Source organism: Scyliorhinus canicula, chromosome 12 (genome assembly GCF_902713615.1).
Source record: "Scyliorhinus canicula chromosome 12, sScyCan1.1, whole genome shotgun sequence".
Taxonomy (NCBI): Eukaryota; Metazoa; Chordata; class Chondrichthyes; order Carcharhiniformes; family Scyliorhinidae; genus Scyliorhinus; species Scyliorhinus canicula.
In genome coordinates this window covers 161963127-161984889 of record NC_052157.1, presented here as the reverse complement: position 1 = coordinate 161984889, position 21763 = coordinate 161963127, and the positions used below count along the sequence as shown (strand labels likewise).

At 49.1% G+C, this 21763-nt stretch overlaps 1 protein-coding gene across 2 annotated transcripts in view; it reads right to left on the bottom strand.

Annotated features, from left to right (window-relative positions):
- pigs (phosphatidylinositol glycan anchor biosynthesis, class S) overlaps nt 1-21497 on the bottom strand; it is a 51201-nt gene extending 29704 nt beyond the window's left edge. For both annotated transcript variants that reach the window (XM_038814751.1, XM_038814752.1), the window contains exons 1-7: nt 21425-21497; nt 17422-17561; nt 15352-15466; nt 14541-14630; nt 10973-11299; nt 7999-8141; nt 5890-6004 (exon numbers count right to left, since the gene is read on the bottom strand). In XM_038814751.1, the coding sequence (XP_038670679.1) occupies nt 5890-6004; nt 7999-8141; nt 10973-11299; nt 14541-14630; nt 15352-15466; nt 17422-17561; nt 21425-21449 (955 nt within the window). In that variant the 5' untranslated portion in view covers nt 21450-21497. The remainder of the gene's footprint in view (nt 1-5889; nt 6005-7998; nt 8142-10972; nt 11300-14540; nt 14631-15351; nt 15467-17421; nt 17562-21424) is intronic.
- Nucleotides 21498-21763: the final 266 nt, after the last annotated feature.

The following is a 21763-nucleotide window of genomic DNA, read 5'->3' as shown; positions in this document are numbered from 1 at the left end:
ATCACCGCCATTCGTCTCTCACTTGTGACATTAAGATTATAAGAAAGAATGCTTCCCCTTCACTACAATCAACTCCGTGATGTCAAATGGTAAACCTCAGAAGTTATTCCAGGTATTCCAGTTTGAGTTTTAGCTGTGATTCTAAAACACTAACAAAACAGCATCCAGAAAGCTGGGGTGTGTTTCCAGATATTCAGTGTGAGTGAGCCCCACACAACTGGCCTGTAGGAGGCTTGTGACACTCATTGGAAACATGGGAATAGGAATAGGCCATTCAGCCCATCAAGCCTGCTTCGCCATTCAATACAATCATGGCTGGTCATTCACCTCAATGCCTTTTCCCCTTTATGTCGTTGGTATTTAGAAATTTCTCGTCTCTACTTTAAAGATACTCAGTGACTGAGTTTCTTTGGGGTAGAGAATTCCAACGATTTACAACCCTGAGTAAAAACAATTAGCCTCATCTCGGTCCTAACGGGCTTCGCTCTAATATTGAAATTGTGACCTGCATCTAGCCTGCCTATCCCTTTAAGTATTTTGTAGATGTCAATGGGATCACCTTTCAATCTTCAAAACAGTTTTCCCAATTCCTCTTCAAAAGACAGTCCTGCCCTCCTGGGAACAGGTCTGGTGAACCTTTGTTACATTCCCTCTCTGGCAATAATATCCTGAAGGTAAGGTGACCAAAATTGCAAACAGTGCTCCCAAGGGCAATCTGAACAAGGTTCCATCCTATTGTAACAGGATGTCGCTACTCCTGGACTCAAATCCTTTTACCATTAACCTTCCTAATTGTTTGCTCACCTGCAAGTTAGCCTTCAGTGGCATATTGACAAAGTCACTCAGATCCCTTTGTATATCTACACTTTCTAATCGCTTGCTATGTAAGAAATACTCTGCACATCTGTTCCTCCTACCAAAATGGATAGCATCACATTTTTCCACATTTTATTCCATCTGCCAGGTTCTTACCCTCTCACGAGGTCTGACCAAATCCTCTCAAAGCCGCTTTGCACCTTCCTCAAAACACATATTCCTGTTGAGCTTTGTGTCAGCCGCAAACTTGGAAATATTACATTTGGCCCCCACATTCAAATGATCAAAGCTATTGTGAACAGCTGGATCCTTGTCCTGGTCACAGCCTGCCAACACGAGAATCACTCATTTATTCCAATCTCTGTTTTCTGCCTGTTAGCCAATCCTTACTCCATGCCATTATTACCTCTATCCCATGTGCTCACCAATTTTGCTCACCAACCTCCTATGGCCGACTTTATTAAAACCTTTCTGAAAATCCGAGTATACAATATCAACCAACTCCTCTTCATCCTCAAAAACCTCAACAGGTTCATGAAATGAAAATCGCTTATTGTCACGAGTAGGCTTCAATGAAGTTACTGTGAAAAGCCCCTAGTCGCCACATTCCGGCACCTGTCCGGGGAGGCTGGTACGGGCTGGTACCGTGCTGCTGGCCTGCTTGGTCTGCTTTAAAAGCCAGAGATTTAGCCCAGTGAGCTAAACCAGCCCCTCATCAAATACTCATCAAGTATAATTTAAATACATGTTGACTCTGCCTAATCAGATCAGCATGATCCAAGTGTCCATTTCTCGTCCTTTATAACAGATTCCAGCATTTTCCCGGTTGATGATGTCATGCTAACAGGTCTGTCATTCCTGTTTTCTCTCTTCCCCCCCCCCCCCCCCCCCCTTCTTAAATAACGGGGTGACATTTGCTACATTCCAATCTTCAGGAACCAAGATGATCACCAATGTGTCCACTATCTCCATAGCAACCTCTTTCAACACTCTGGGATGTAGAATATCAGATCCTGGAGACTTATCAACCTTCAGTCCCATGAATTTCTCCAACGCAAGCTTCTTACTAATTTCCTTCAACTCCTCATTCTCCCTAGCCCCTTGGATCTCTAATTCTGAGAGATTTCATGCATCTTCTTTCGTGAAGATAGACAGAAAGTAATCACTTAGCTTCTCTGCCATTTCTTTATTCCTTATAAATTCTGCCTGTAAACGTTGCAGGGGCAGTTTGACAGGCTGACAACAGAGAGGGCGATAGGGCAAGTGCATAGGGCAAGGGGGTGCAATATGAGTATGGGGGGAAGGCGAGCCGCAAGCTGGCGCACCAGCTGCGGAGGCAGCTGTGACGGGAAATAGTGAAGATACAGACTGGCGCTGGGGATGTGGTGTCAGAGCCAGGAAAGATAAATGTGGCATTTAGGGAGTACGACCAGGGACTTTATGAGGCAGACCTGGGAGGAGAGGAGGGGGACATGGGGCATTTTCTGGACAAGCTGGAATTTCCACAGGTGGAGGAAGCAAAGAGGCAGGCGTTGGAGGAGCCCCTGGTGCTGAAGGAGGTGCTGGATAGTATCAGGGGTATGAAGTCGGGGAAGGCCCCTGGGCTGGATGGGTACCTGGCGGAATTTTATAAGGAATTTGCGACGGACCTGGCACCCCATCTGTTGGGGCCCTTTAATGAAGCACTGGAGAAGGGGGAGTTGCCGGAGACGATGCAGTCAGCAATCACATTAATCCCGAAAAAGAGGAAGGACCCGGTGGAATGTGGGTCGTATACGCCCATATCACTATTGAACACGGATGTGAAAGTATTGGCTAAGTTGTTGGTGGGGAGGATGGAGGAATATGTTCCGGGGTGGTGGCAGAAGATCAAACAGGCTTTGTGAAGGGCAGGCAGCTCGCGAGTAATATAAGGCGGCTGTTGAATGTGGTGATGGACCCGTTGGGAGCTCTGGTACCGGAGGTGGTGGTGTCCATGGACATGGAGAAGTCATTTGATCGGGTGGAGTGCTGGTACTTGTTCGAGGTTTTGGGAAGCTTTGGGTTTGGGCCGAGAATTGTGGCATGGGTGCGGTTGCTGTATGTGACGCCAATAGCGAGGGTGAGGACGAATGATATGAGCTCATGAAGCTTTGACTTACACAGTGGTACAAGGCAGGGGTGCCCTATGTCGCCGCTGCTGTTTGCGTTGGCCATAGAGCCATTGGCGATGGCTCTCGGGGGTCGGCAGAAAGGCGGGGGATTATGAGGGGACAGAGGGAGCATCGGGTGTCGCTCTATGCAGATGACCTCTTGCTGTATGTTTCAGATCCGTTGTATGGGAAGGATTCTGGGCCTGCTGGAGAGGTTTGGAGGGTTCTCGGGGTACAAGCTGAATGTAGGGAAAAGCGAGGTATTCCCGACGAGCTGGCACAGCGGGGTAATTTAGGGGGGATGTCATTTATGGTAGCGAGGGATAGGTTTAGGTATTTGGGGACTCAGATAGCGAGGGAATGGACAGGGCTCCATAAGTGGAACTTAACGAAGCTGGTGGAGGAGGCTAGGGAGGATCTTAAGAGGTGTAATTGCACTTAACATTGGCGGGTGGGTCCATGTGCTGAAAATGAATATTCTGCTGAGGTTCTTGTTTATCTTTCAAGCTCTTCCGATCTTTATACCAACGTTGACAAAGGGTCATCTGGACTCAAAACGTTAGCTATTTTCTCTCCCTTCAGATGCTGCGAGACCTGCTGAGATTTTCCAGCATTTTCTTTTTGACTTTATACCAAAGGCCTTTTTTCAGAAAGTGGACACGATCATTTCTCACTTTGTATTGGCGGGGAAGGTGCCGAGGATGGGGAGGACCCTGCTACAGAGGCAGAGGCTGCAGAGGGTTTGGCATTGCCAAACTTGCTTCATTATTATTGGGTGGCGAACATGGACAAGGTGCGGCGATGGTGGGAAGAGAAGAGTAGAGTGGGTTAGGATGGAGGAGGAATCTTGTAAGGGGTCTAGTTTGAGGGCTATGGTGATGGCAGCATTGTCAATGGCTCCGATAAGGTATTCAGGGAGCCCAGTAGTGCAGCCCACGGTGAAGATATGGAATCAGTTGAGGAGGCATTTTAGGGTGGAAGGGATGTCAGTGCTAACGCCGCTGTGTGATAATCATGGGTTTGTGCCGGGGGGATGAATAGTGTATACAGGAGGTGGATGGATGAAAGTGGGGTTGGTCAAGGTGAGGAATCCGTATTTGGAGGAAGGGTTCCACAGTCTGGAGGAGCTAAGGGCGAGGGTAGAGCTGCCGAGGGGAAGTGAATTCAGGTATCTGCAGGTTAGGGACTTTGCGCGAAAGGTCTGGAGGGGGCTCCCTAGGTTGCCGGGGTACACCCTGCTAGAGCGACTGCTGCTTCCAGATGTGGAAGGGGAGGGAAGAATTGGGGATACATACAAGTGGCTGGTGGAGCAAGGAGGTGAGCGGGTGGTGAAGATCAAAGAGAAATGGGAAGCGGAGTTGAGAGGGGAGATCAATTAGGGAGTATGGAGTGAGGCACTGCATAAGGTAAACGGGACCTCCTCTTGTGCAAGGATGAGCCTGATACAGTTTAAGGTGGTGCACAGGGTGCAGATGGCTCGGGCGAGAATTCGTGGATTCTTTCAGGGGGTAGCAGATGAGTGAGAGATGTGTGGACGGGGGCCAGAGCATCACGCGCACATGTTTTGGGGTTACGAAAAATTGAGAAGATTCTGAGCTGAAGTGTTCACGGTGTAGCCAGGGTAGTGGAGGAGGTGGAGGACCCGGACCCTTTGGTGGTGATATTTGGAGTTTTAGAGAAGCTGGAGCTCATGGAGAGGAGAAAGGCCCGATTGTCTTGGCCTTCGCCTCTGATTGCAGAGCGGAGAATTTTGGTGAAATGGCGGTCGGCATCGCCACCGGGGCTAGCGGCTTGGTTGGGTGACGTGTACAACTTCCTGCGATTAGAGAAGATAAAGTATGAGTTAAGGGGCACTTCAGGGGGGGTTTGAGTAATGGTGGGGGATGTTTGTGACCATGTTTGAGGGGCTGTGCGTAATGGAAGAGTGAAAAAGGGGGTAAATCTGTAGACTGTACAGTTGATTGTAGGGAAGTATGTTTCCCGGGGTGTTTATTCGCTGTAACCTGTTTTGATACATGTTTCTAATAAAATACATTTTTTAAAATAATAAATTCTGCCTATAATGGGCCCACATTTGTCTTAGACAAACTTTTCCTTTTTATGTACCAATAAAAGTTTTTATAGTCCATTCTTTACTAGTTTACATTCATATTCCATTCTCCCTTTATCAGTTTCTTGGTCCTCCTTTGCTGTTTCCTAAATTCCTCCCTATCCTCAGGTTTACTGCTATTTTCTGGCAGCTTTATAGGCCTTTGCTTTCAATCTTACACAATCCTTAACTTAAGAGGTAAAACTGCCTGTCTGGTATTCTCCATAGAATTGCGAGCATGGAGAAGGTGGTCATTTGGCCCATCAAGTGTGCACAGACCCTCTGACAGAGCACCATACCTAGGTCCACTCCCCCTCCCTATCCCCATAACCCTACTAAACCTACACACTCTTGGTGAGTTCCTCCACCTGTTGGTAACAAACAAAAACAGTGGCATAGAAACTTTCATTCACACTGGGAACATCCAGCATTGCACATGTTTGGTTTGAATAAAATCCCAGAACAGATTGAACTGCCTAATCCATGCTGCAATCTTAGTTTTAAAATGATTTTCGGCCAACTAACACAGGAAAAAATGCAAATCCTGCAAACCTGGAATTAAAAAAACAAATTCACAGCGGATAAATCAGAGAATTACAAAGCACAGGAGGCCATTCAGCCCTCTATACCCATACCATTTCTCTGAAAGAGCAAAACGATTAGTTCCACTTCTTCAACCCGTTCCCTATAGTCCTGAAAAATATTACTTTTCATTATTTATTGAATTCCCTTTTGAAAGTTATCGAATCTGCTTCCACGCCCTTACAGGCATCGCATTCCAGATTGACATATGAAATGAGAAGAGACAGATTCACATTGAGTGTAAATTCAGGAATAGAGGGAGACTCTTACCTAGTTTGGCTTCAACCGGATTGATTACATGGGGCAAACTGTCCTCATTTAGAGAAAAGCTCGAAGATGTCTTATCGAAGCGTGGTGTTACTCCCAGAACCGCATAATACAGTATCTGTAAAGAGACAGCTAGTATTACTCAGAGTCATAGCCAACCTGAAATGGCAATGAATCAGTTATCTGGCCTCAACCAGAGCTGATTGACACCCAAAGTGAACCCAGCTAAACATTCTACTGCCGAATCTCTTTCTATTAGCAACAGAGAGGAAGTGCTGAGGGAGCGCCGCACCATCAAAGGGGCGGTGCTGAGGGAGCGCCGCACTATTTGAGGGGCAGTGCTGAAGGTGCTCTGCACTGTCAGAGGGGCAGTGCTGAGGGTGCGCCGCCTTGTCGGAGAGGCAGTGCTGAGGGTGCACCGCCTTGTCGGAGAGGCAGTGCTGAGGGTGCACCGCCTTGTCGGAGAGGCAGTGCTGAGGGAGTGCCTCATTATCGGAGGGGGCAGTGCTGAAGGTGCGCATCATTATCGGAGGGGCATTGCTGAGGGATCGACACACCGTTGGAGGGGCAGTGCCGACGGAACAACACACCGTCGGAGGGGCAGAGCTAAGGGAACGACACACCGTCGGAGGGGCAGTGCTGAGGGTGTGTCTCACCATCGGAGGGGCAGTGCTGAGGGAACGACACACTGTCAGAGGGGCAGTGCTGAGGGTGTGCCTCACTGTTAGGGGGCAGTGCTGAGGGAACGACACACCGTCAGAGGGGCAGTGCTGAGGGTGTGCCTCACTGTTAGGGGGCAGTGCTGAGGGAACGACACACCGTCAGAGGGGCAGTGCTGAGGGTGTGCCTCACTGTTAGGGGGCAGTGCTGAGGGAACGACACACCGTCAGAGGGGCAGTGCTGAGGGTGTGCCTCACTGTTAGGGGGCAGTGCTGAGGGAACGACACACCGTCAGAGGGGCAGTGCTGAGGGTGTGCCTCACTGTTAGGGGGCAGTGCTGAGGGAACGACACACCGTCAGAGGGGCAGTGCTGAGGGTGTGCCTCACTGTTAGGGGGCAGTGCTGAGGGAACGACACACCGTCAGAGGGGCAGTGCTGAGGGTGTGCCTCACTGTTAGGGGGCAGTGCTGAGGGAACGACACACCGTCAGAGGGGCAGTGCTGAGGGTGTGCCTCACTGTTGGAGGGGCAGTGCTGAGGGTGTGCCTTACTGTCAGAGGGGCAGTGCTAAGGGTGTGCCTCACTGTTAGGGGCAGTGCTGAGGGTGTGCCCCACTGTCAGAGGGGCAGTGCTGAGGGTGTGCCTTACTGTCAGAGGGGCAGTGCTGAGGGTGTGCCTTACTGTTGGAGGGGCAGTGCTGAGGGTGTGCCTCACTGTCAGAGGGGCAGTGCTGAGGGAACGACGCACCGTCGGAGGGGCAGTGCTGAGGGAGTGTCATACAGTATGAAGAGAGAGGACTATTGGATGAGTTATTAATTGAGGTCCCTTCTGAAAGATCCAATGGGCACTTCCCCCAGTGTCCCAGCCAACAGGCTTCCCTCAACCAACATCCAAAACAGAAAAACTGGTTACATATTTCAATGCTCTTTGTGAGCTTGCTGCATGCAAATTGGCTGCAGCTTTCCACTACAACAGTGAACGCACTTCATAAGTATTTGATTGGCAGGAAAGCACTTTAGGATGATTTGAGGTTATGAAAGGTAGTGTATAAATCTTTCAATCCTTTTTTTTTCTTCTTTTTAAAAAATAAATTTAGAGTACTCAATTATTTTTATTTTTTTTATTTTCCAATTAAGGGGCAATTTAGCGTGGCCAATCCACCTGCCCTGCACATCTTTAGGTTGTGGGGGCGAGACCCACACAAACATGGGGAGAACATGCAAACTCCACACAGACAGTGACCCAGGGCCGGGATTCGAAACCGGGTCCTTAGCGCCGTAGGCAGCAATGCTAACCACTGTGCCACCGTGCTGCCCTTAAATCTTTCATTCCTGTTGATTTGCTTAATTTTCTGCTCTGCTTCCTCCACCGTTGATGGTGCCCTAAAGCAAGGGCCTCCTCACTCTGCCCAGTTTTCTCAGTTTTAAAGGCAAGCTTGCCGATTCAATCTTACCTGAGAGTCGACGGAAAAATTAGCGATGAATGACAGCTTGTCCAGGAAGGGCTGCACATAATTATTCACGGCTCGTTCAATTTCCCAGCAAACATTGTGGGATTTGGGATCAGGATTCAACAAACTGAAGGTGATTTCATATCCTGCATGGAGTGTGAGAAAAAAACCCAAAAATTCACCATTAAAGCAATTACTGATCATATTGTGATTGCTTTTTAGCGCTGTTTTACGTTAATATGGGTCTATGTACAAACTATTTAATATAGAACGTGGCATCATTGCCAGGCTGCCAGCCCCAACTTTCTAACAAGTGGGGGCAGAGCAACTCCTCAAGCTAAAGTGAACACAGGTGAGATCACTGCTACTCCAGAATGTTCATTTACACTCAATTTTGAAATAAATATTAAAATATTTCAGCTGCTCCGGAGGCACAGTGTTTAGCACTGCTGCCTCACAGCACCGAGGATCTGGACCCGAGGATCCTGGCCTTGTGTGGAGTTTGCACATTCTCCCCTCACGTTCCAGGTGATCAGCCGGATCAGAGGGCACCCCGCCCCTCTCCCCCGCCGACTAGCCATAGCTCATCGACTGCTCGCCCCAGGCCAGCACACCCCGCCCGACCCGTTCCCCATGACGATACCGCCTCTCCTCTACCCGCCCGGCCCACACCAGCTCCTTCCTGGCCAATCCAGCAGCAACCCGGTAATACCCCCCCCCCCCCCCCCTCGTAGCCGCGACGCACCCTCCATGGTACTTCCGTGAGTCAGCTGACTTCTGCTGACCCCGGCAACTCCCGCCAAAACCCGGCCCCTCCCGACATGGGGTCATCCCCCCTCCTGCCACACCTCCTTGGCACCGCTTCAGCGCGGGAAAAAACCAGTAGAGGCCACGCCCCCACCACCAGCTCCACCCCTCCTGCCCGGCAGCGCGGGAAACCAGAGGAAAGCCCGCGCTTTCACACTGCCCCACCCCACCTTTCTGACGCAGCTCCCAAACTCCAGCTCCACCCCATCCCCAAGCCCCGTACAGAAGAAAAAACGAACCCCCAACATTCCCCACATAACACAAAACCATACCTAACAGAACCACCCGGAAACAGAGCAAGAACCAGCATAAAAAACACATGTCAAAATTACAAAAACAGCAACAGCAAAAACAGCAACGACCGTAGTACACAGGACCACGCAGCCCCCAGACCCTAGTTAGAGTCCAGCTTCTCCGCCTGTACAAAGGCCCACGCCTCCTCCGGGGACTCGAAGTAGCAGTGCCGGTCCTTATATGTTACCCACAGACGCGCAGGCTGCAGCATTCCAAATTTGACCTGCTTGGCATGCAGCACCGCCTTCGTTCGGTTAAACCCGGCCCGCCGCTTAGCCACCTCCGCACTCCAGTCCTGGTAGATTCGCACTACCGAGTTCTCCCACTTGCTGCTCCTCTCTTTCTTGGCCCAGCGCAGCACACACTCCCGGTCACTAAATCGATGGAACCGCACCAGCACCGCCCGCGGGGGTTCATTCGCCTTAGGCCTCCTGGCCACTCTGTGGGCTCCCTCAAGCTCCAGGGGCAAATGGAAGGACCCCGCCCCCATCAGCAAATTCAGCATCGTGGCCACATAGGACGGAAGATCCGACCCCTCCAGCCCCTCCGTCAGGCCCAGGATCCTCAAATTGTTTCGCCTCGTGCGAACGTCCAGCTCCTCCAAGCGGTCTTGCCACTTTTTGTGAAGTGCCTCGTGCATCTCCATCTTCCCCACGAGGCACTTCCCCCCCTCCTCCTCCCGATCAGCGGCCTGCTGCTGCAACTCCTGAATGGCCGCCCCCTGGGCTGTCTGGGTCACAAGCAGCTTGTTGGTAGTCACATTCAAGGAGTCCAGCAACTCAGCCTTCAGCTCTATTGGGCGGCCAATAGATTTCCTCCCACAAGTTCCGAAAGACATGCTTGTTAGGTAATTTGGACATTCTGAATTCTCCCTCTGTGTACCTGAACAGGCGCCGGAATGTGGCGACTCGGGGATTTTCACAGTAACTTCATTGCAGTGTTAATATAAGCCTACTTGTGACGCTAATAAAGATTATTATTATAAGCCACTCACCACCCTGACTTGGAAATATATTGCCGTTCCTTCACTGTCAGTGGGTCAAAATCCTGGAACTCCTTGAAGGGCAGCATGTGGGCAGGGAAGGGTGGCACGTGGAAAAGGGTGGCACGTGGCAAAGGGTAGCACGTGGCACAGTGGTTAGTACTGGGACTATGGTGCTGAGGACCTGGGTTCGAATCCCGGCCCTGGGTCACTGTCCATGTGGAGTTTTCACATTCTCCCTGTGTCTGCATGGGTTTCACCCCCACAACCCAAAAATGTGCAGGCTAGGTGGATTGGTCACGCTAAATTGCACCTTAATTGGGAAAATAAAATAATTGGGTACTCCCTCCCTAACAGCACAGTCAATGTACCTACACAAGAACAGCAGCAGTCCCAGAAGGCAGCTCGCCATCACCTTCTCAGGGGAAGTTAGGGATGGGCAATAAATACCGGCCAATTACACCAATATCCCATGAAAGAAAAAATAAAATTTGAAAAACGAATTGTTGGGGGATAACGGGATCAGGCTCGGCTGAGATAGTTCCCAGTCTAAGTGCTTGCTCAGACATTAGGGGCAATTTTAACCCAAGAATCCATCATTAAATTGACAGTTCAGGTGCAATACTGGTCTTACAATCTGTCCACTTTTACTCTTCATTGAGATCAGTGAAGTGTGATATGGAGCAGGGTGCTCATCCACAGTTAGCCCACTTCACGAGCGAGGTTAAAATTGCCCCTCTTTTGACTGATCTCAGATATAAAGAATGGATCCTCACACAAGACACTCAAGTGTGATCACCAGCAGTGAAACTTTCTTCCAGTGTCAGTCCACACCTTCAGCAGAGATGGGGAGGAAACTGGAGCATCAACTAGCAGAAAGAAGGAAATTCTTACCAAGACTGGATTTAAAAGCTGTCATGCTGTCTCTGAAGGTGTCAGTGCCAAACATTCCTGAGGGAACACGATTGGACAATGCTGCGATCACCATGTCATCAGTGAAGGACATTGTTTGCAGGATCTCTTCCACATTGTCATCAATGTCCTGAAGCACATCCTCCACACTGTGCGATCCAGTCACCGGGGAACGCAGGAAGGCAGCCCTGTGTTTCCCAATGTAAACAGAGACCTCCTGTGGCAGAAGCTGGGAATCAGCAGGCACAACGTAGATCACCACTGAACCTGCCAAGCTTTCGTAAACCCGTGACAGTGTGACAACAGCCACTGAAAATAGAAGATAAAGGTAGTCAGGCTAGATTGGCAACCTTTCCTTTAGAAACAGATGGCTCCGTTCGCAAAAGGCTTTTCGAAACAGAGCCCAAAAGTCAAGGATGTCATCAGTTTCAATAATAAAAACAAAAAATGCTGGAAAAACTCAACAGATCTGGCAGCATCTGCGGAGAGAAACAAGGTTAAGGTTCTGAGTCTAATATGACTCTTTTTAAGAAGACTCCTTCTAGGTATAGCCATCAACAGCAGGGCAATGGAATTGGCATTGCACAAAGCTAGAATCGGAGCAATGGAGAGTTTGGGGAAGTTTGTAGAGTTTAGTGACATCAAGGAACGAGACCAGGAAGAGATTTTAACAACTACTCACATTTATATAGCTGCAAGGAAATTCACAGAATGAACATTTTTATTCCGAGGCTGAGGGAACCGGGAGCCAGTGTAGGTCAGCATGCTCAGGGTTGATGAACGAGAAGGACACCGAGAGAGACAGGGTACAGAGGGCAAAGTTTTGAATTAGGTTTATGGGCAGTGGAAGATAAGTCAGCCTGGGGAACATTGGAATAGTTGCAGATGTAGGTGTAAGACATGGATGGAAATTTCAGAAACAGATGGGCTTGAACAGGGGGAGACGGAAAATGCAAGAGGTGGAAGTAAGCATCCTAATGACAAGGTATTTTATTTTGATCTTCCACATTATTTAATAACAACTTACATTTATAGCATGTATTTAACGTACAAAAAATCCAAAAGTACTTTTTAAAAAAGAGCAATATTAATGAAACCATTTGCAACATTTTGAATACTGAACCAGGTTAGAATGAGAATCTGAGAGGGGGCTCAGAATGGAGGGGAACAAAACTGATAACAGGAAGTAGAAAAGTAGTAAGCAAAGTTAGAAGGCAGATAAAGCGAAAGCAACCATCAAACAGGATCAGAATGTGGAATAATTTTAAAAAGACAAAGTTAAGGGTACTCTCTCTGAATGCACATAGCATTTGCAACAAGGTAGATGATTTCAAGGCACTAATAGAGGTAAATGGGTAGGAATTAATTGCCATTACAGAGACGTGGTTACAGGGCGACTAAGACTAGGAACTGAATATTCAAGGATATTTATCATTAGGTCAGATAGGTGGAAAGGAAATGCGGCAACGAGGGACAATAAGATCAGTGCATTAGTGAAAGCAGATCATGGATCAAAGGATCAAGATGTAGAATCAGTTTGGGTGGAGCTAAGAAACAGCAAGGGGCAGCAAACATTGGTGGGAGTTGTTAATAGAACACCAAACAGTAGTGGTAACACTGAACACGATATAAATCATGAAATTAGAGCTGCATGTAACTAGGGTAATACAATAACAAGGGGCAATTTCAATTTACATATAGGCTGGGTGAACCCAATTAGCACTAACACTGTGGAGGATGAATTCCTGGAGTGAGATATGGATTTCTGGAGCAGTACATTGTAGAACAAACTAGGCATTGAGCTACTTTAGATTGAGTATCATGGAATGAGAAAGGGCTAATTAATAACCTTGCTGTGAAATAGTGACCATGATATTTACATTAAGTTTCATTAGAACGACAGAGGTTGAGGGGTGACCTGATTGAGGTCTACAAGATTATGAGGGGCATGGATAGAGTGGATGGGCAGGCATTCTTTCCCAGGGTGGAGGGGTCAGTCATCAGGGGACATAGATTTTAAGGTCTGTGGGGCAAAGTTTGGAGATGTGCGAGGCAGGTTTCTTACACAGAGGATGGCGAGTGCCTGGAATGCATTGCCAAGGGAGGATGTGGAAGCAGATACATTAACGGCGTTCAAAAGGCATCTGGTCAAGCACATGGATATGATGGATACAGAGGGATCCGGCACTAGGAAGTGCTGAGGGTTTTGGCCAAGGTGGTATCGTGACTGGTACAGGTTTGGAGGGCCGAAGAACCTGTTCAGGGGAAGATACAGCTGAACTTGAGGAGGGAGGGGCGAACCGTGGAGGGAGGGGGACAGGAGAGGAGAAGCAGCGGGATGGGGCGGGGGACAGGGAAACGGGAGCCGGAAGGAGGGCACGAGGTGCCAAAACGTGCATGAAATCTCCAGGAGCGGGGAACGAGGAGGTTGGGGATGGAGGACGGGAGGAGCAGTGGAGGCGAGCGGGGGACGGCGGCGAGAGCCGTCCGGGAGAGGCGGGCGACAGCGGCACGCAACCCGGCCAGGTGTCGCACACTGTGGTTATCTCCCCGGCACCCAAATGTATATTTGCTCCCCCCCCCCCGGCAAACAGTCGCGAACTTACGTGGTGTAAATAATTGCTGGTGCACAGTACCCCACCAGTTAGTCTATTTCATAGTTTATTGTATTCTATGTTGGGGTGTGCCCTTCTCTTCTAAATATGTGTATATATATATATATAGATATATGTTTCTTATTCTGTGTACGTAACGGTAATTATACCTTGTTCAAAAACCCAATAAAAACATTTATTTAAAAAAAATCCCGCAGGCAAGGTGAATCTATACATTCATGTGGAGTTTGCTCATTCTCCCCATGTTTGCGTGGGCCTTGCGGGCCTCGCCCCTACAACCCAAAGATTGCAGGGTAGGTGGATTGGCCACACTAAATTGGCCCATAATTGGAAAAAAAAAAAGAATTGGGTACTCTAAATTTATATTTGAAAAAGTTAATCAGCAGACTCCTGTGAATTTGTTTGGTAACTTTCTTTCACGGTTTCCAAAAGAAAAGCTGGATCTATCACGCCAGGTTTCAGTCTGAGATGTAACTTGTCCAGTACCAACATTAACCAGAATTGTAACACCACACAAGAGGTTAGTAAACAAAATTAGAGCACGTGGAATAATACGGGATAATAGACTGGTACGGATTGAGAAGTGGTTGACAGAAAGAAAATAGAAAGTAGGTACAAACAGGTCATTTTTAGGATGGCAGGTTGTTATTAGTGGGCTACCACAAGGGCAGGGCCACAGTTGCAATTCACAATCTAAATAAATTAGACTTGTCTGACAAGCAGCCTGTGGGCCAGAATAAGGTCCACAAAGTCTCTCTAGCCGGCACACCAAACATGGTTGGAGGTATTACAGACTTCAATTTGAAAGATGCTACAAGGTTGTTTGTCCAATCACAGGCTGGTTTCTTCCTGAATTTGCTCTCCTGTCTTTGATACAAATGAAACAGATGGAAGTAAAATCAATATACAAAAGACATGCAGTAGTAATTCTATACCTTCCACATTTCCCCCCATTATGGCATCTTGTTCCATACCAGTAGCAGCTCTATATGTCTTCTCATACCTGTACTTGAACCCTGTCTTATCTGCAAAAGAGACAGAAAAGGGTTTAAACTTTACAAATAAACACAATGTGAAACAGAATTTGTATAAGAAGCAAATCTGACAAGACAGTGATTTAGCCACACAATTCCCAAACATACTGCATGTGCAGGCTATACCTTGATTTTATACATATATATTGTATATATAACTTATGCTTCATCATTCTCAAATATTTGGGAGAACAGTAAAGGGGATTTTTAGTGTGTAAAAAGTGTCAACAGTATAAAGTAAATTTTCTTTACATTTATATTGTTCATGTTTTCTACCTGCTTTTCCTGAAGGCATCATAATTGACTCTCTGTGGGAACAGTTGCTGGCCAGTTGGGTTCTGAACTTTCAAGTGAGCATCAGCATGGATTATACAGCTGGACCTGTTCCTGAAAAGCTGATGTTTGCGCTTTCCAGCTGGGGGGTCACTGAATGGTGATCAGGAGCAAAATTCCTGGCCAGGAGTTCTGAGGATAACTGTTGCGCTCTGACTGTTTGTTATTGTGATCACAGCACAAACCACAGAATCAAAACTGCTGCCTTCCTGGTTTGCACAGCACAATATGCGATGGGGAACAGGGTTAGTGATAGTGGGGACAAATGTTTCCTTATTTGTTCAAACACTGGCGCTATTGCATTCAACACAGAACCTGAAGGACCCACCCCTTCCTGTTGTGCTGCAGCAACTTTTAATTTACTGCTATATTTGCTCACCGTCCAGCTGATTCATCTTCTGGCTAAACTGAGTCTGTGGCAGTAGCTTTTTCTGTTGTTCTGTAGTCAGTGTGCCTCTCGCAAAGACCACTTCCACGGGCACACTAATGTCAAGCTGTAAAGGAGATCAGAACATTCCATGAATCACATTCATGTGTACAATTTAATCTTGCAATCTGTGGGAGAAAGGATGATCTCCCACTTCAATATGTTTTGTACCACTGCTGGATGTCCCAAAGCACTTTATAGCCAACCAAGCATTGAAGTGTAGTCTCTGCGTTAATGTAGGAGAAATGCAGCAACTAATTTGTGCACAGCTAGGTCTGACAAATAGAAACCAGGACACCAGGAAGAACTCCTCATGTTCTGCAGAATTCGCTACCACAGAAAGTAGTTGAGGCCAAAACATTGTGGGATTTCAAGAGGGAACTAGACATATCTCTTGGGGTTAAAGGGATCAAAGGATATGGGGGGGGGGGGAAGGTGGGATCAGGGTATTGAACTTGAAGATCAGCCATGATCAAAATGAATGGGTGAGCAGGCACGAAGGGCTGAATGGCCTCCTCCTGCTTCTATTTTCTATGTTTGTTTGAATAGGAATGTTTTACATCCAGCTGAATAAGCAGAAATGAGGCCTTGGTTTATTATCTCCTCTGAAAGACAGTCCCCTCTAGTAGTGTAGTGCTCCCTTAGACTGCACTAATGCATCAGCCTCGATTATATCTGGAGGAATACTGAAATCCGCAATGCTCTGATTTGGAGGGAAGTTTCCTATCACTGGACCAGGGTTGACACAAGAGTTTTCCCAGCATCTTCTGTTTTTCTTTAAGAAGACAGTTCAACTCTCTGCCAGATTCTTTGTAAGCTTAATTTAACGAGTCTGGTAGGGAGGATGAAGGAGGTCTTGGTGTGATGGGATAGTCGCCCCTTGTCGCTGGCAGGTCGGGTGCAGGCAGTAAAAATGAACATTTTGCCGCGGTTCCTGTTTCTGATCCAGTGTCTGCCGGTCTTTCTGCCAAAGCCATTCTTTGAAGGAGTGGACAGTCTGGTCTCGTCATTTGTGTGGGCAGGGAAAGTAGCTAGGTTAAGGAAGGCAGTGCCCCAAAGGGGGTGGCAGTCGGACCTTCCGAACTTGTTACACTATTACTGGGCAGCGAATGTGGAGACGGTGCAGGGCTGGAGTAGAGGGACAGAGGCTTTTATGGATGCGGATGGAGGTGGGTTCCTGTATAGGGTTGGGTATGCAGACGCTGGCAACGGCACTGCTCCCGTTCGTCCCGGGGAAGTACTCGGGTAGTCCTGTGATCATGGTCACGCTGAAGATTTGGGGCAATTTCGACAGCACCTCAAGTGTTGAGGGTGCTGCCGATAAAAAAAAATCATGGGTTTCATCCTGGGAGGGTGGATGCAAGATCCCTGGGATGGGATGAGAAAGGGGTGAAAAAGATGAAGGACGTATTTTTGGAGGGGCTGTTTGTAAGCGTGGAGGAATTGGGAGTGAAGTATGGGCTCCAGCGTGAGGAGGGCTTCACGGATATGCAGGTACGGAATTTCGCAAGAAAGGTATTCTCAAACTTTCCGGAGGCACCGTCCTCCTCTTTGTAGGTGAGCACTTGAAATGCCATTGCATGCAAGGCTACAGACCAGTGATGGAAAATAGGATTAGGATAGTTAGGTGTTTGATGGTCAGTGCAGACCCAATGGGCCGAAGGGCCTTTTTCCATGCGGTAAAATGCTATTCTATGACATACGATGCCCTAAGTATGGCCCAGACATCCATCATAAGGTCAGAAGACGTAGGAGCAGATGTAGGCCTTTCAGACCTTTGAATCTGTTCCAACATTCAATGAGATCATGACTGATCTGATATGATAATCCTCAACTCCACTTTCCCACCTTATCGCCATTACCCTGTTTTCCTCATTGATTAAAAATCTGTCTATCTCAGCCTTGAACATACTTAACCCAGCCACTACAGCTTTCTAGGTAAAGAATTCCACAGGTTGAGTACTCTCGGAGAGAAGAAATTCCTACAAAGCCCAGCGTATTGTCATTGAAATAAATTCTTACCAATAGAATGTCTAGTTCATTGATCTGGCTGTAAGGCAGCGAGGCACGATACGTCTCTGTTGTCTTCCACCAGAGAGGCAGCCCGAGCAATATCACCACCACAGTGATGCAGCTGGCAGAGTACTTTCCTCGGGACCTTTCTGAGGAAACAAAAAGATTTGTGGGTTGTTAAACTCAGCAATTTAGTTAGAAAACATTAACTACAGAGTAGCAAGACTTCTCTGAAGCAGTCTTACCAAGATTTTCAAAAAATCCTGCAAAATATTTAATATTCTTCGCAACTCCCTTTCAGTGCTAGAATTGAACTAGTTAGTGGAGATGAAACTCCTTCAGATTTTCCCATCATTAGAGAAACATTTGTCCATGATAATGGAATCTAAAATCTGTTCCCTATGTTCTGCATCACCATTTAAACATTAATCAATAATATACTGTTAGTGCAGGATAAGTTCACTACATTAATGTGCTACAATGAGGTTGGGAGATTGGCCTATACTCTGTATTTTAGAAAAATGAATGACCTTATTGAAGCATGCAAGATTCAGAGGAGGCATGACAGAACCCATGTTTTCTTTTGTTCTTTTTAAAAATAAATTTAGAGTACCCAATTATTTTTTTCCAATTAAGGGGCAATTTAGCATGTTCAATCCACCTACCTTGCACATCTTTTGGGCTGTGGGGGTGAAACCAACACAAACACAGGGAGAATGTGCAAACTCCACACGGACAGTGACCCAGAGCCGGGATTGAACCTGGGACCTCGGCGCCCTGAGACTGCAGTGCTAACCACTGCGCCACCGTGCTGCCCTAAGAGTGTCCATGTTGAAAGATTGCTTTGCATCGCTGGAAAGTGTCGAACAAAGAGGCACAGACTCCAAATATGGGGTTGGATAATTAAGACCGAGATGAGGAGGAACTTCTTCATTCAGGGGTTGTGAATCTTTGGAACTGTCTCGTCAAGACAACTATGGATGCTCAGACAAAGCAAAGGTTAATGGAATTTTGGGCTCTGGGGCACAAGAAATATGGGGATTGGGCAGGAAAGTGGAGTTGATGTCAAAATTCAGCTCTATCTCCATCTACAAGTTTGCTGATGACATGACCTTAATGGGTCGGATCTCGAATAATGAGGAGGAACACAAGAGGGAGATAGTGAACCTAGTGGCGTAGTGACAACAATCGCTCCCTCAATGTCAGTAAAACTACGGAGCTGATCATCGACTTCCAGAAGCGATGTATCGTACACACCCTATCTGCATCAATGGTGCCGAGGAGATAGTTACCAGCTTCAAATTCCTGGGTGCAAACATCACCAACAACCTGTCCTGGTCCATCCATGTCGACGCTACAGGCCAAAAAAGCACAATAGCGTATACTTCCTCAGGAAATTAAGAAAATTCAGTGTGTCCACAATGACTCTTTTACCAATTTTTACAGGTGAACCATAGAAAGCTTCCTATCTGGCTGCATCATAGCCTGGTATGGCAACTGCTCGACCCAAGACCATAAGGAACTAGAGAATCATGAACATAGCCAAGTCCACCATACAAGCCCGCCTCCCATCCATTGATTCTGTCTGCACCTCCCCCCGTCTGCAGCATAATCAAAGGCACCCCCCCACCCAGGTTATTTATTCTTCCATCGGGCAGAAGATACAAAGGTCTGAGAACACGCATAGATTCAACGACAGTTCTTCCCCGCTGTTACCGGACTCCTGAATGAATCTCTTTGGACTGAACACGTCATACATCTTCTCTACAGTGTAGTATGACACTCCTTATGTTTCACCCGGTGCCTGTGTCTATGTATTTATCACATGTCCTATGTTTTGTTTTCATGTATGAAATGATCTGCCTGGGCTGTACACAGAACAATATTTTTCACTGTACTCAGTACACATGACAATAAATCTAACTCAACAGCAGAATAGGCTCATGACTGTATGTCTGCTACTGTGCTTATTTCTCTTGGAGCAATACTGAACATCAAGATGAAACTTCAGTGCAATCTGGTCATACTTATGCTACTGCCGTGAGGAGCCACTGAGCAAAGAACAAGTGTTATCCCGTAGGATGAGTGTGATTAAACCCCACGGCACAGATTTACTAAGACCCCAGGATGAGGGGCCACAGCCTCTCCCAATAAAATAATCAAACAAAAGAAAGTGAATTGCTGATTTGTTCTAGCTCTGCTACCCATTTGGCAAGGACGGTGCTATTTTGGAGCCCGGAGGTGGGTTACTAAGTGGGGCAGTGGGGGGGTAACTAGGTGGGGCAGGGTAACTAGGTGGGCAGTGGGTAACTAGGTGGGGCAGGGGGTAACTAGGTGGGGCAGGGGGTAACTAGGTGGGGCAGGGGGGTAACTAGGCAGGGCAGTGGGGGGTGGGTAACTAGGTGGGGCAGTGGGAGGGGGGCTGGGTAACTAGGTGGGGCAGTAGGGGGGCTGGGTAACTAGGTGGGGCAGGGGAGGGGGGCTGGGTAACTAGGTGGGGCAGTGGGGGGAGGGTAACTAGGTGGGGCAATGAGAGGGGGTGGGTAACTAGGTGGGGCAGTGGGAGGGGGGGCTGGGTAACTAGGTGGGGCAGTGGGAGGGGGTGGGTAACTAAGTGGGGCAGTGGGAGGGGGGCTGGGTAACTAGGTGGGGCAGTGGGAGGGGGTGGATAACTAGGTGGGGCAGTGGGAGGGGGCTGGGTAACTAGGTGGGGCAGTAGGGGGTAACTAGGTGGGGCAGTGGGGGGTAACTAGGTGGGGCAGTGGGAGGGGTGGGTAACTAGGTGGGGCAGTGGGAGGGGGGCTGGGTAACTAGGTGGGGCAGTGGGGGGTAAGTAGGTGGGGCAGTGGGAGGGGTGGGTAACTAGGTGGGGCAGTGGGAGGGGGGCTGGGTAACTAGGTGGGGCAGTGGGAGGGGGGCTGGGTAACTAGGTGGGGCAGGGGAGGGGGGCTGGGTAACTAGGTGGGGCAGGGGAGGGGGGCTGGGTAACTAGGTGGGGCAGTGGGGGGAGGGTAACTAGGTGGGGCAATGAGAGGGGGTGGGTAACTAGTGGGGCAGTGGGAGGGGGGGCTGGGTAACTAGGTGGGGCAATGGGAGGGGGTGGGTAACTAAGTGGGGCAGTGGGAGGGGGGCTGGGTAACTAGGTGGGGCAGTGGGAGGGGGTGGATAACTAGGTGGGGCAGTGGGAGGGGGGCTGGGTAACTAGGTGGGGCAGTGGGGGGTAACTAGGTGGGGCAGTGGGGGGGGTGGGTAACTAGGTGGGGCAGTGGGAGGGGGGCTGGGTAACTAGGTGGGGCAGTGGGGGTAAGTAGGTGGGGCAGTGGGAGGGGTGGGTAACTAGGTGGGGCAGTGGGAGGGGGGTGGGTAACTAGGTGGGGCAGTGGGAGGGGGGCTGGGTAACTAGGTGGGGCAGTGGGAGGAGGGGCTGGGTAACTAGGTGGGGCAGTGGGAGGGGGGCTGGGTAACTAGGTGGGGCAGTGGGAGGGGGTGGGTAACTAGGTGGGGCAGTGGGAGGGGGGCTGGGTAACTAGGTGGGGCAGTGGGGGGTAACTAGGTGGGGCAGTGGGAGGGGTGGGTAACTAGGTGGGGCAGTGGGAGGGGGGCTGGGTAACTAGGTGGGGCAGTGGGGGGGTAAGTAGGTGGGGCAGTGGGAGGGCTGGGTAACTAGGTGGGGCAGTGGGAGGGGGGTGGGTAACTAGGTGGGGCAGTGGGAGGGGGGGCTGGGTAACTAGGTGGGGCAGTGGGGGGGGTAACTGGGTGGGGCAGTGGGAGGGGGTGGGTAACTGGGTGGGGCAGTGGGATGGCTGAGTGGTGGTTTGGGATAGAGGTGAAAGGCCGCAAGGCGCTGGTTTGACCAGTTATTGAGATCACGCTGTGGGTGATGTTGGGGCCGGTCTGCGGAAGGAGGAGAATGTCCGCCCCACCACCCGCTATGGGCATTGCTGAGCTTGATCATGAGGGAAATGGTTCACGTTACGGAATCACATCCCGGGTAAAAGCATCTCCCTCACACCTTCCGCCGCCGCCTCCGCCGCCATCTTGTCTCAGTTGCTTGACAACGGAACTACGGCTTGAGTGACAGCCCCTCCCACCAATCAGCCTGCCCCCTCCCCGCCCTGCACCAATCGAAAGGCAGGAGGGCGGGGACACTGCCAATTTCCGGGGATCAAGCGCGTGACCGGAAGCGGTAGAGCGGCCGCATCCGGGTCCCTCCGTTCAAATCTCCCGCGCTGGTGGAGGTGGGAGGTGAGAAATTCCGTCGGGCGAGGCGAATGCGGTAAATCAGCTCCCCCCCCCTCACTGCTAACCCCCCCTCACTGCTAACCCCCCCCCCCCCCTCACTGCTAACCCC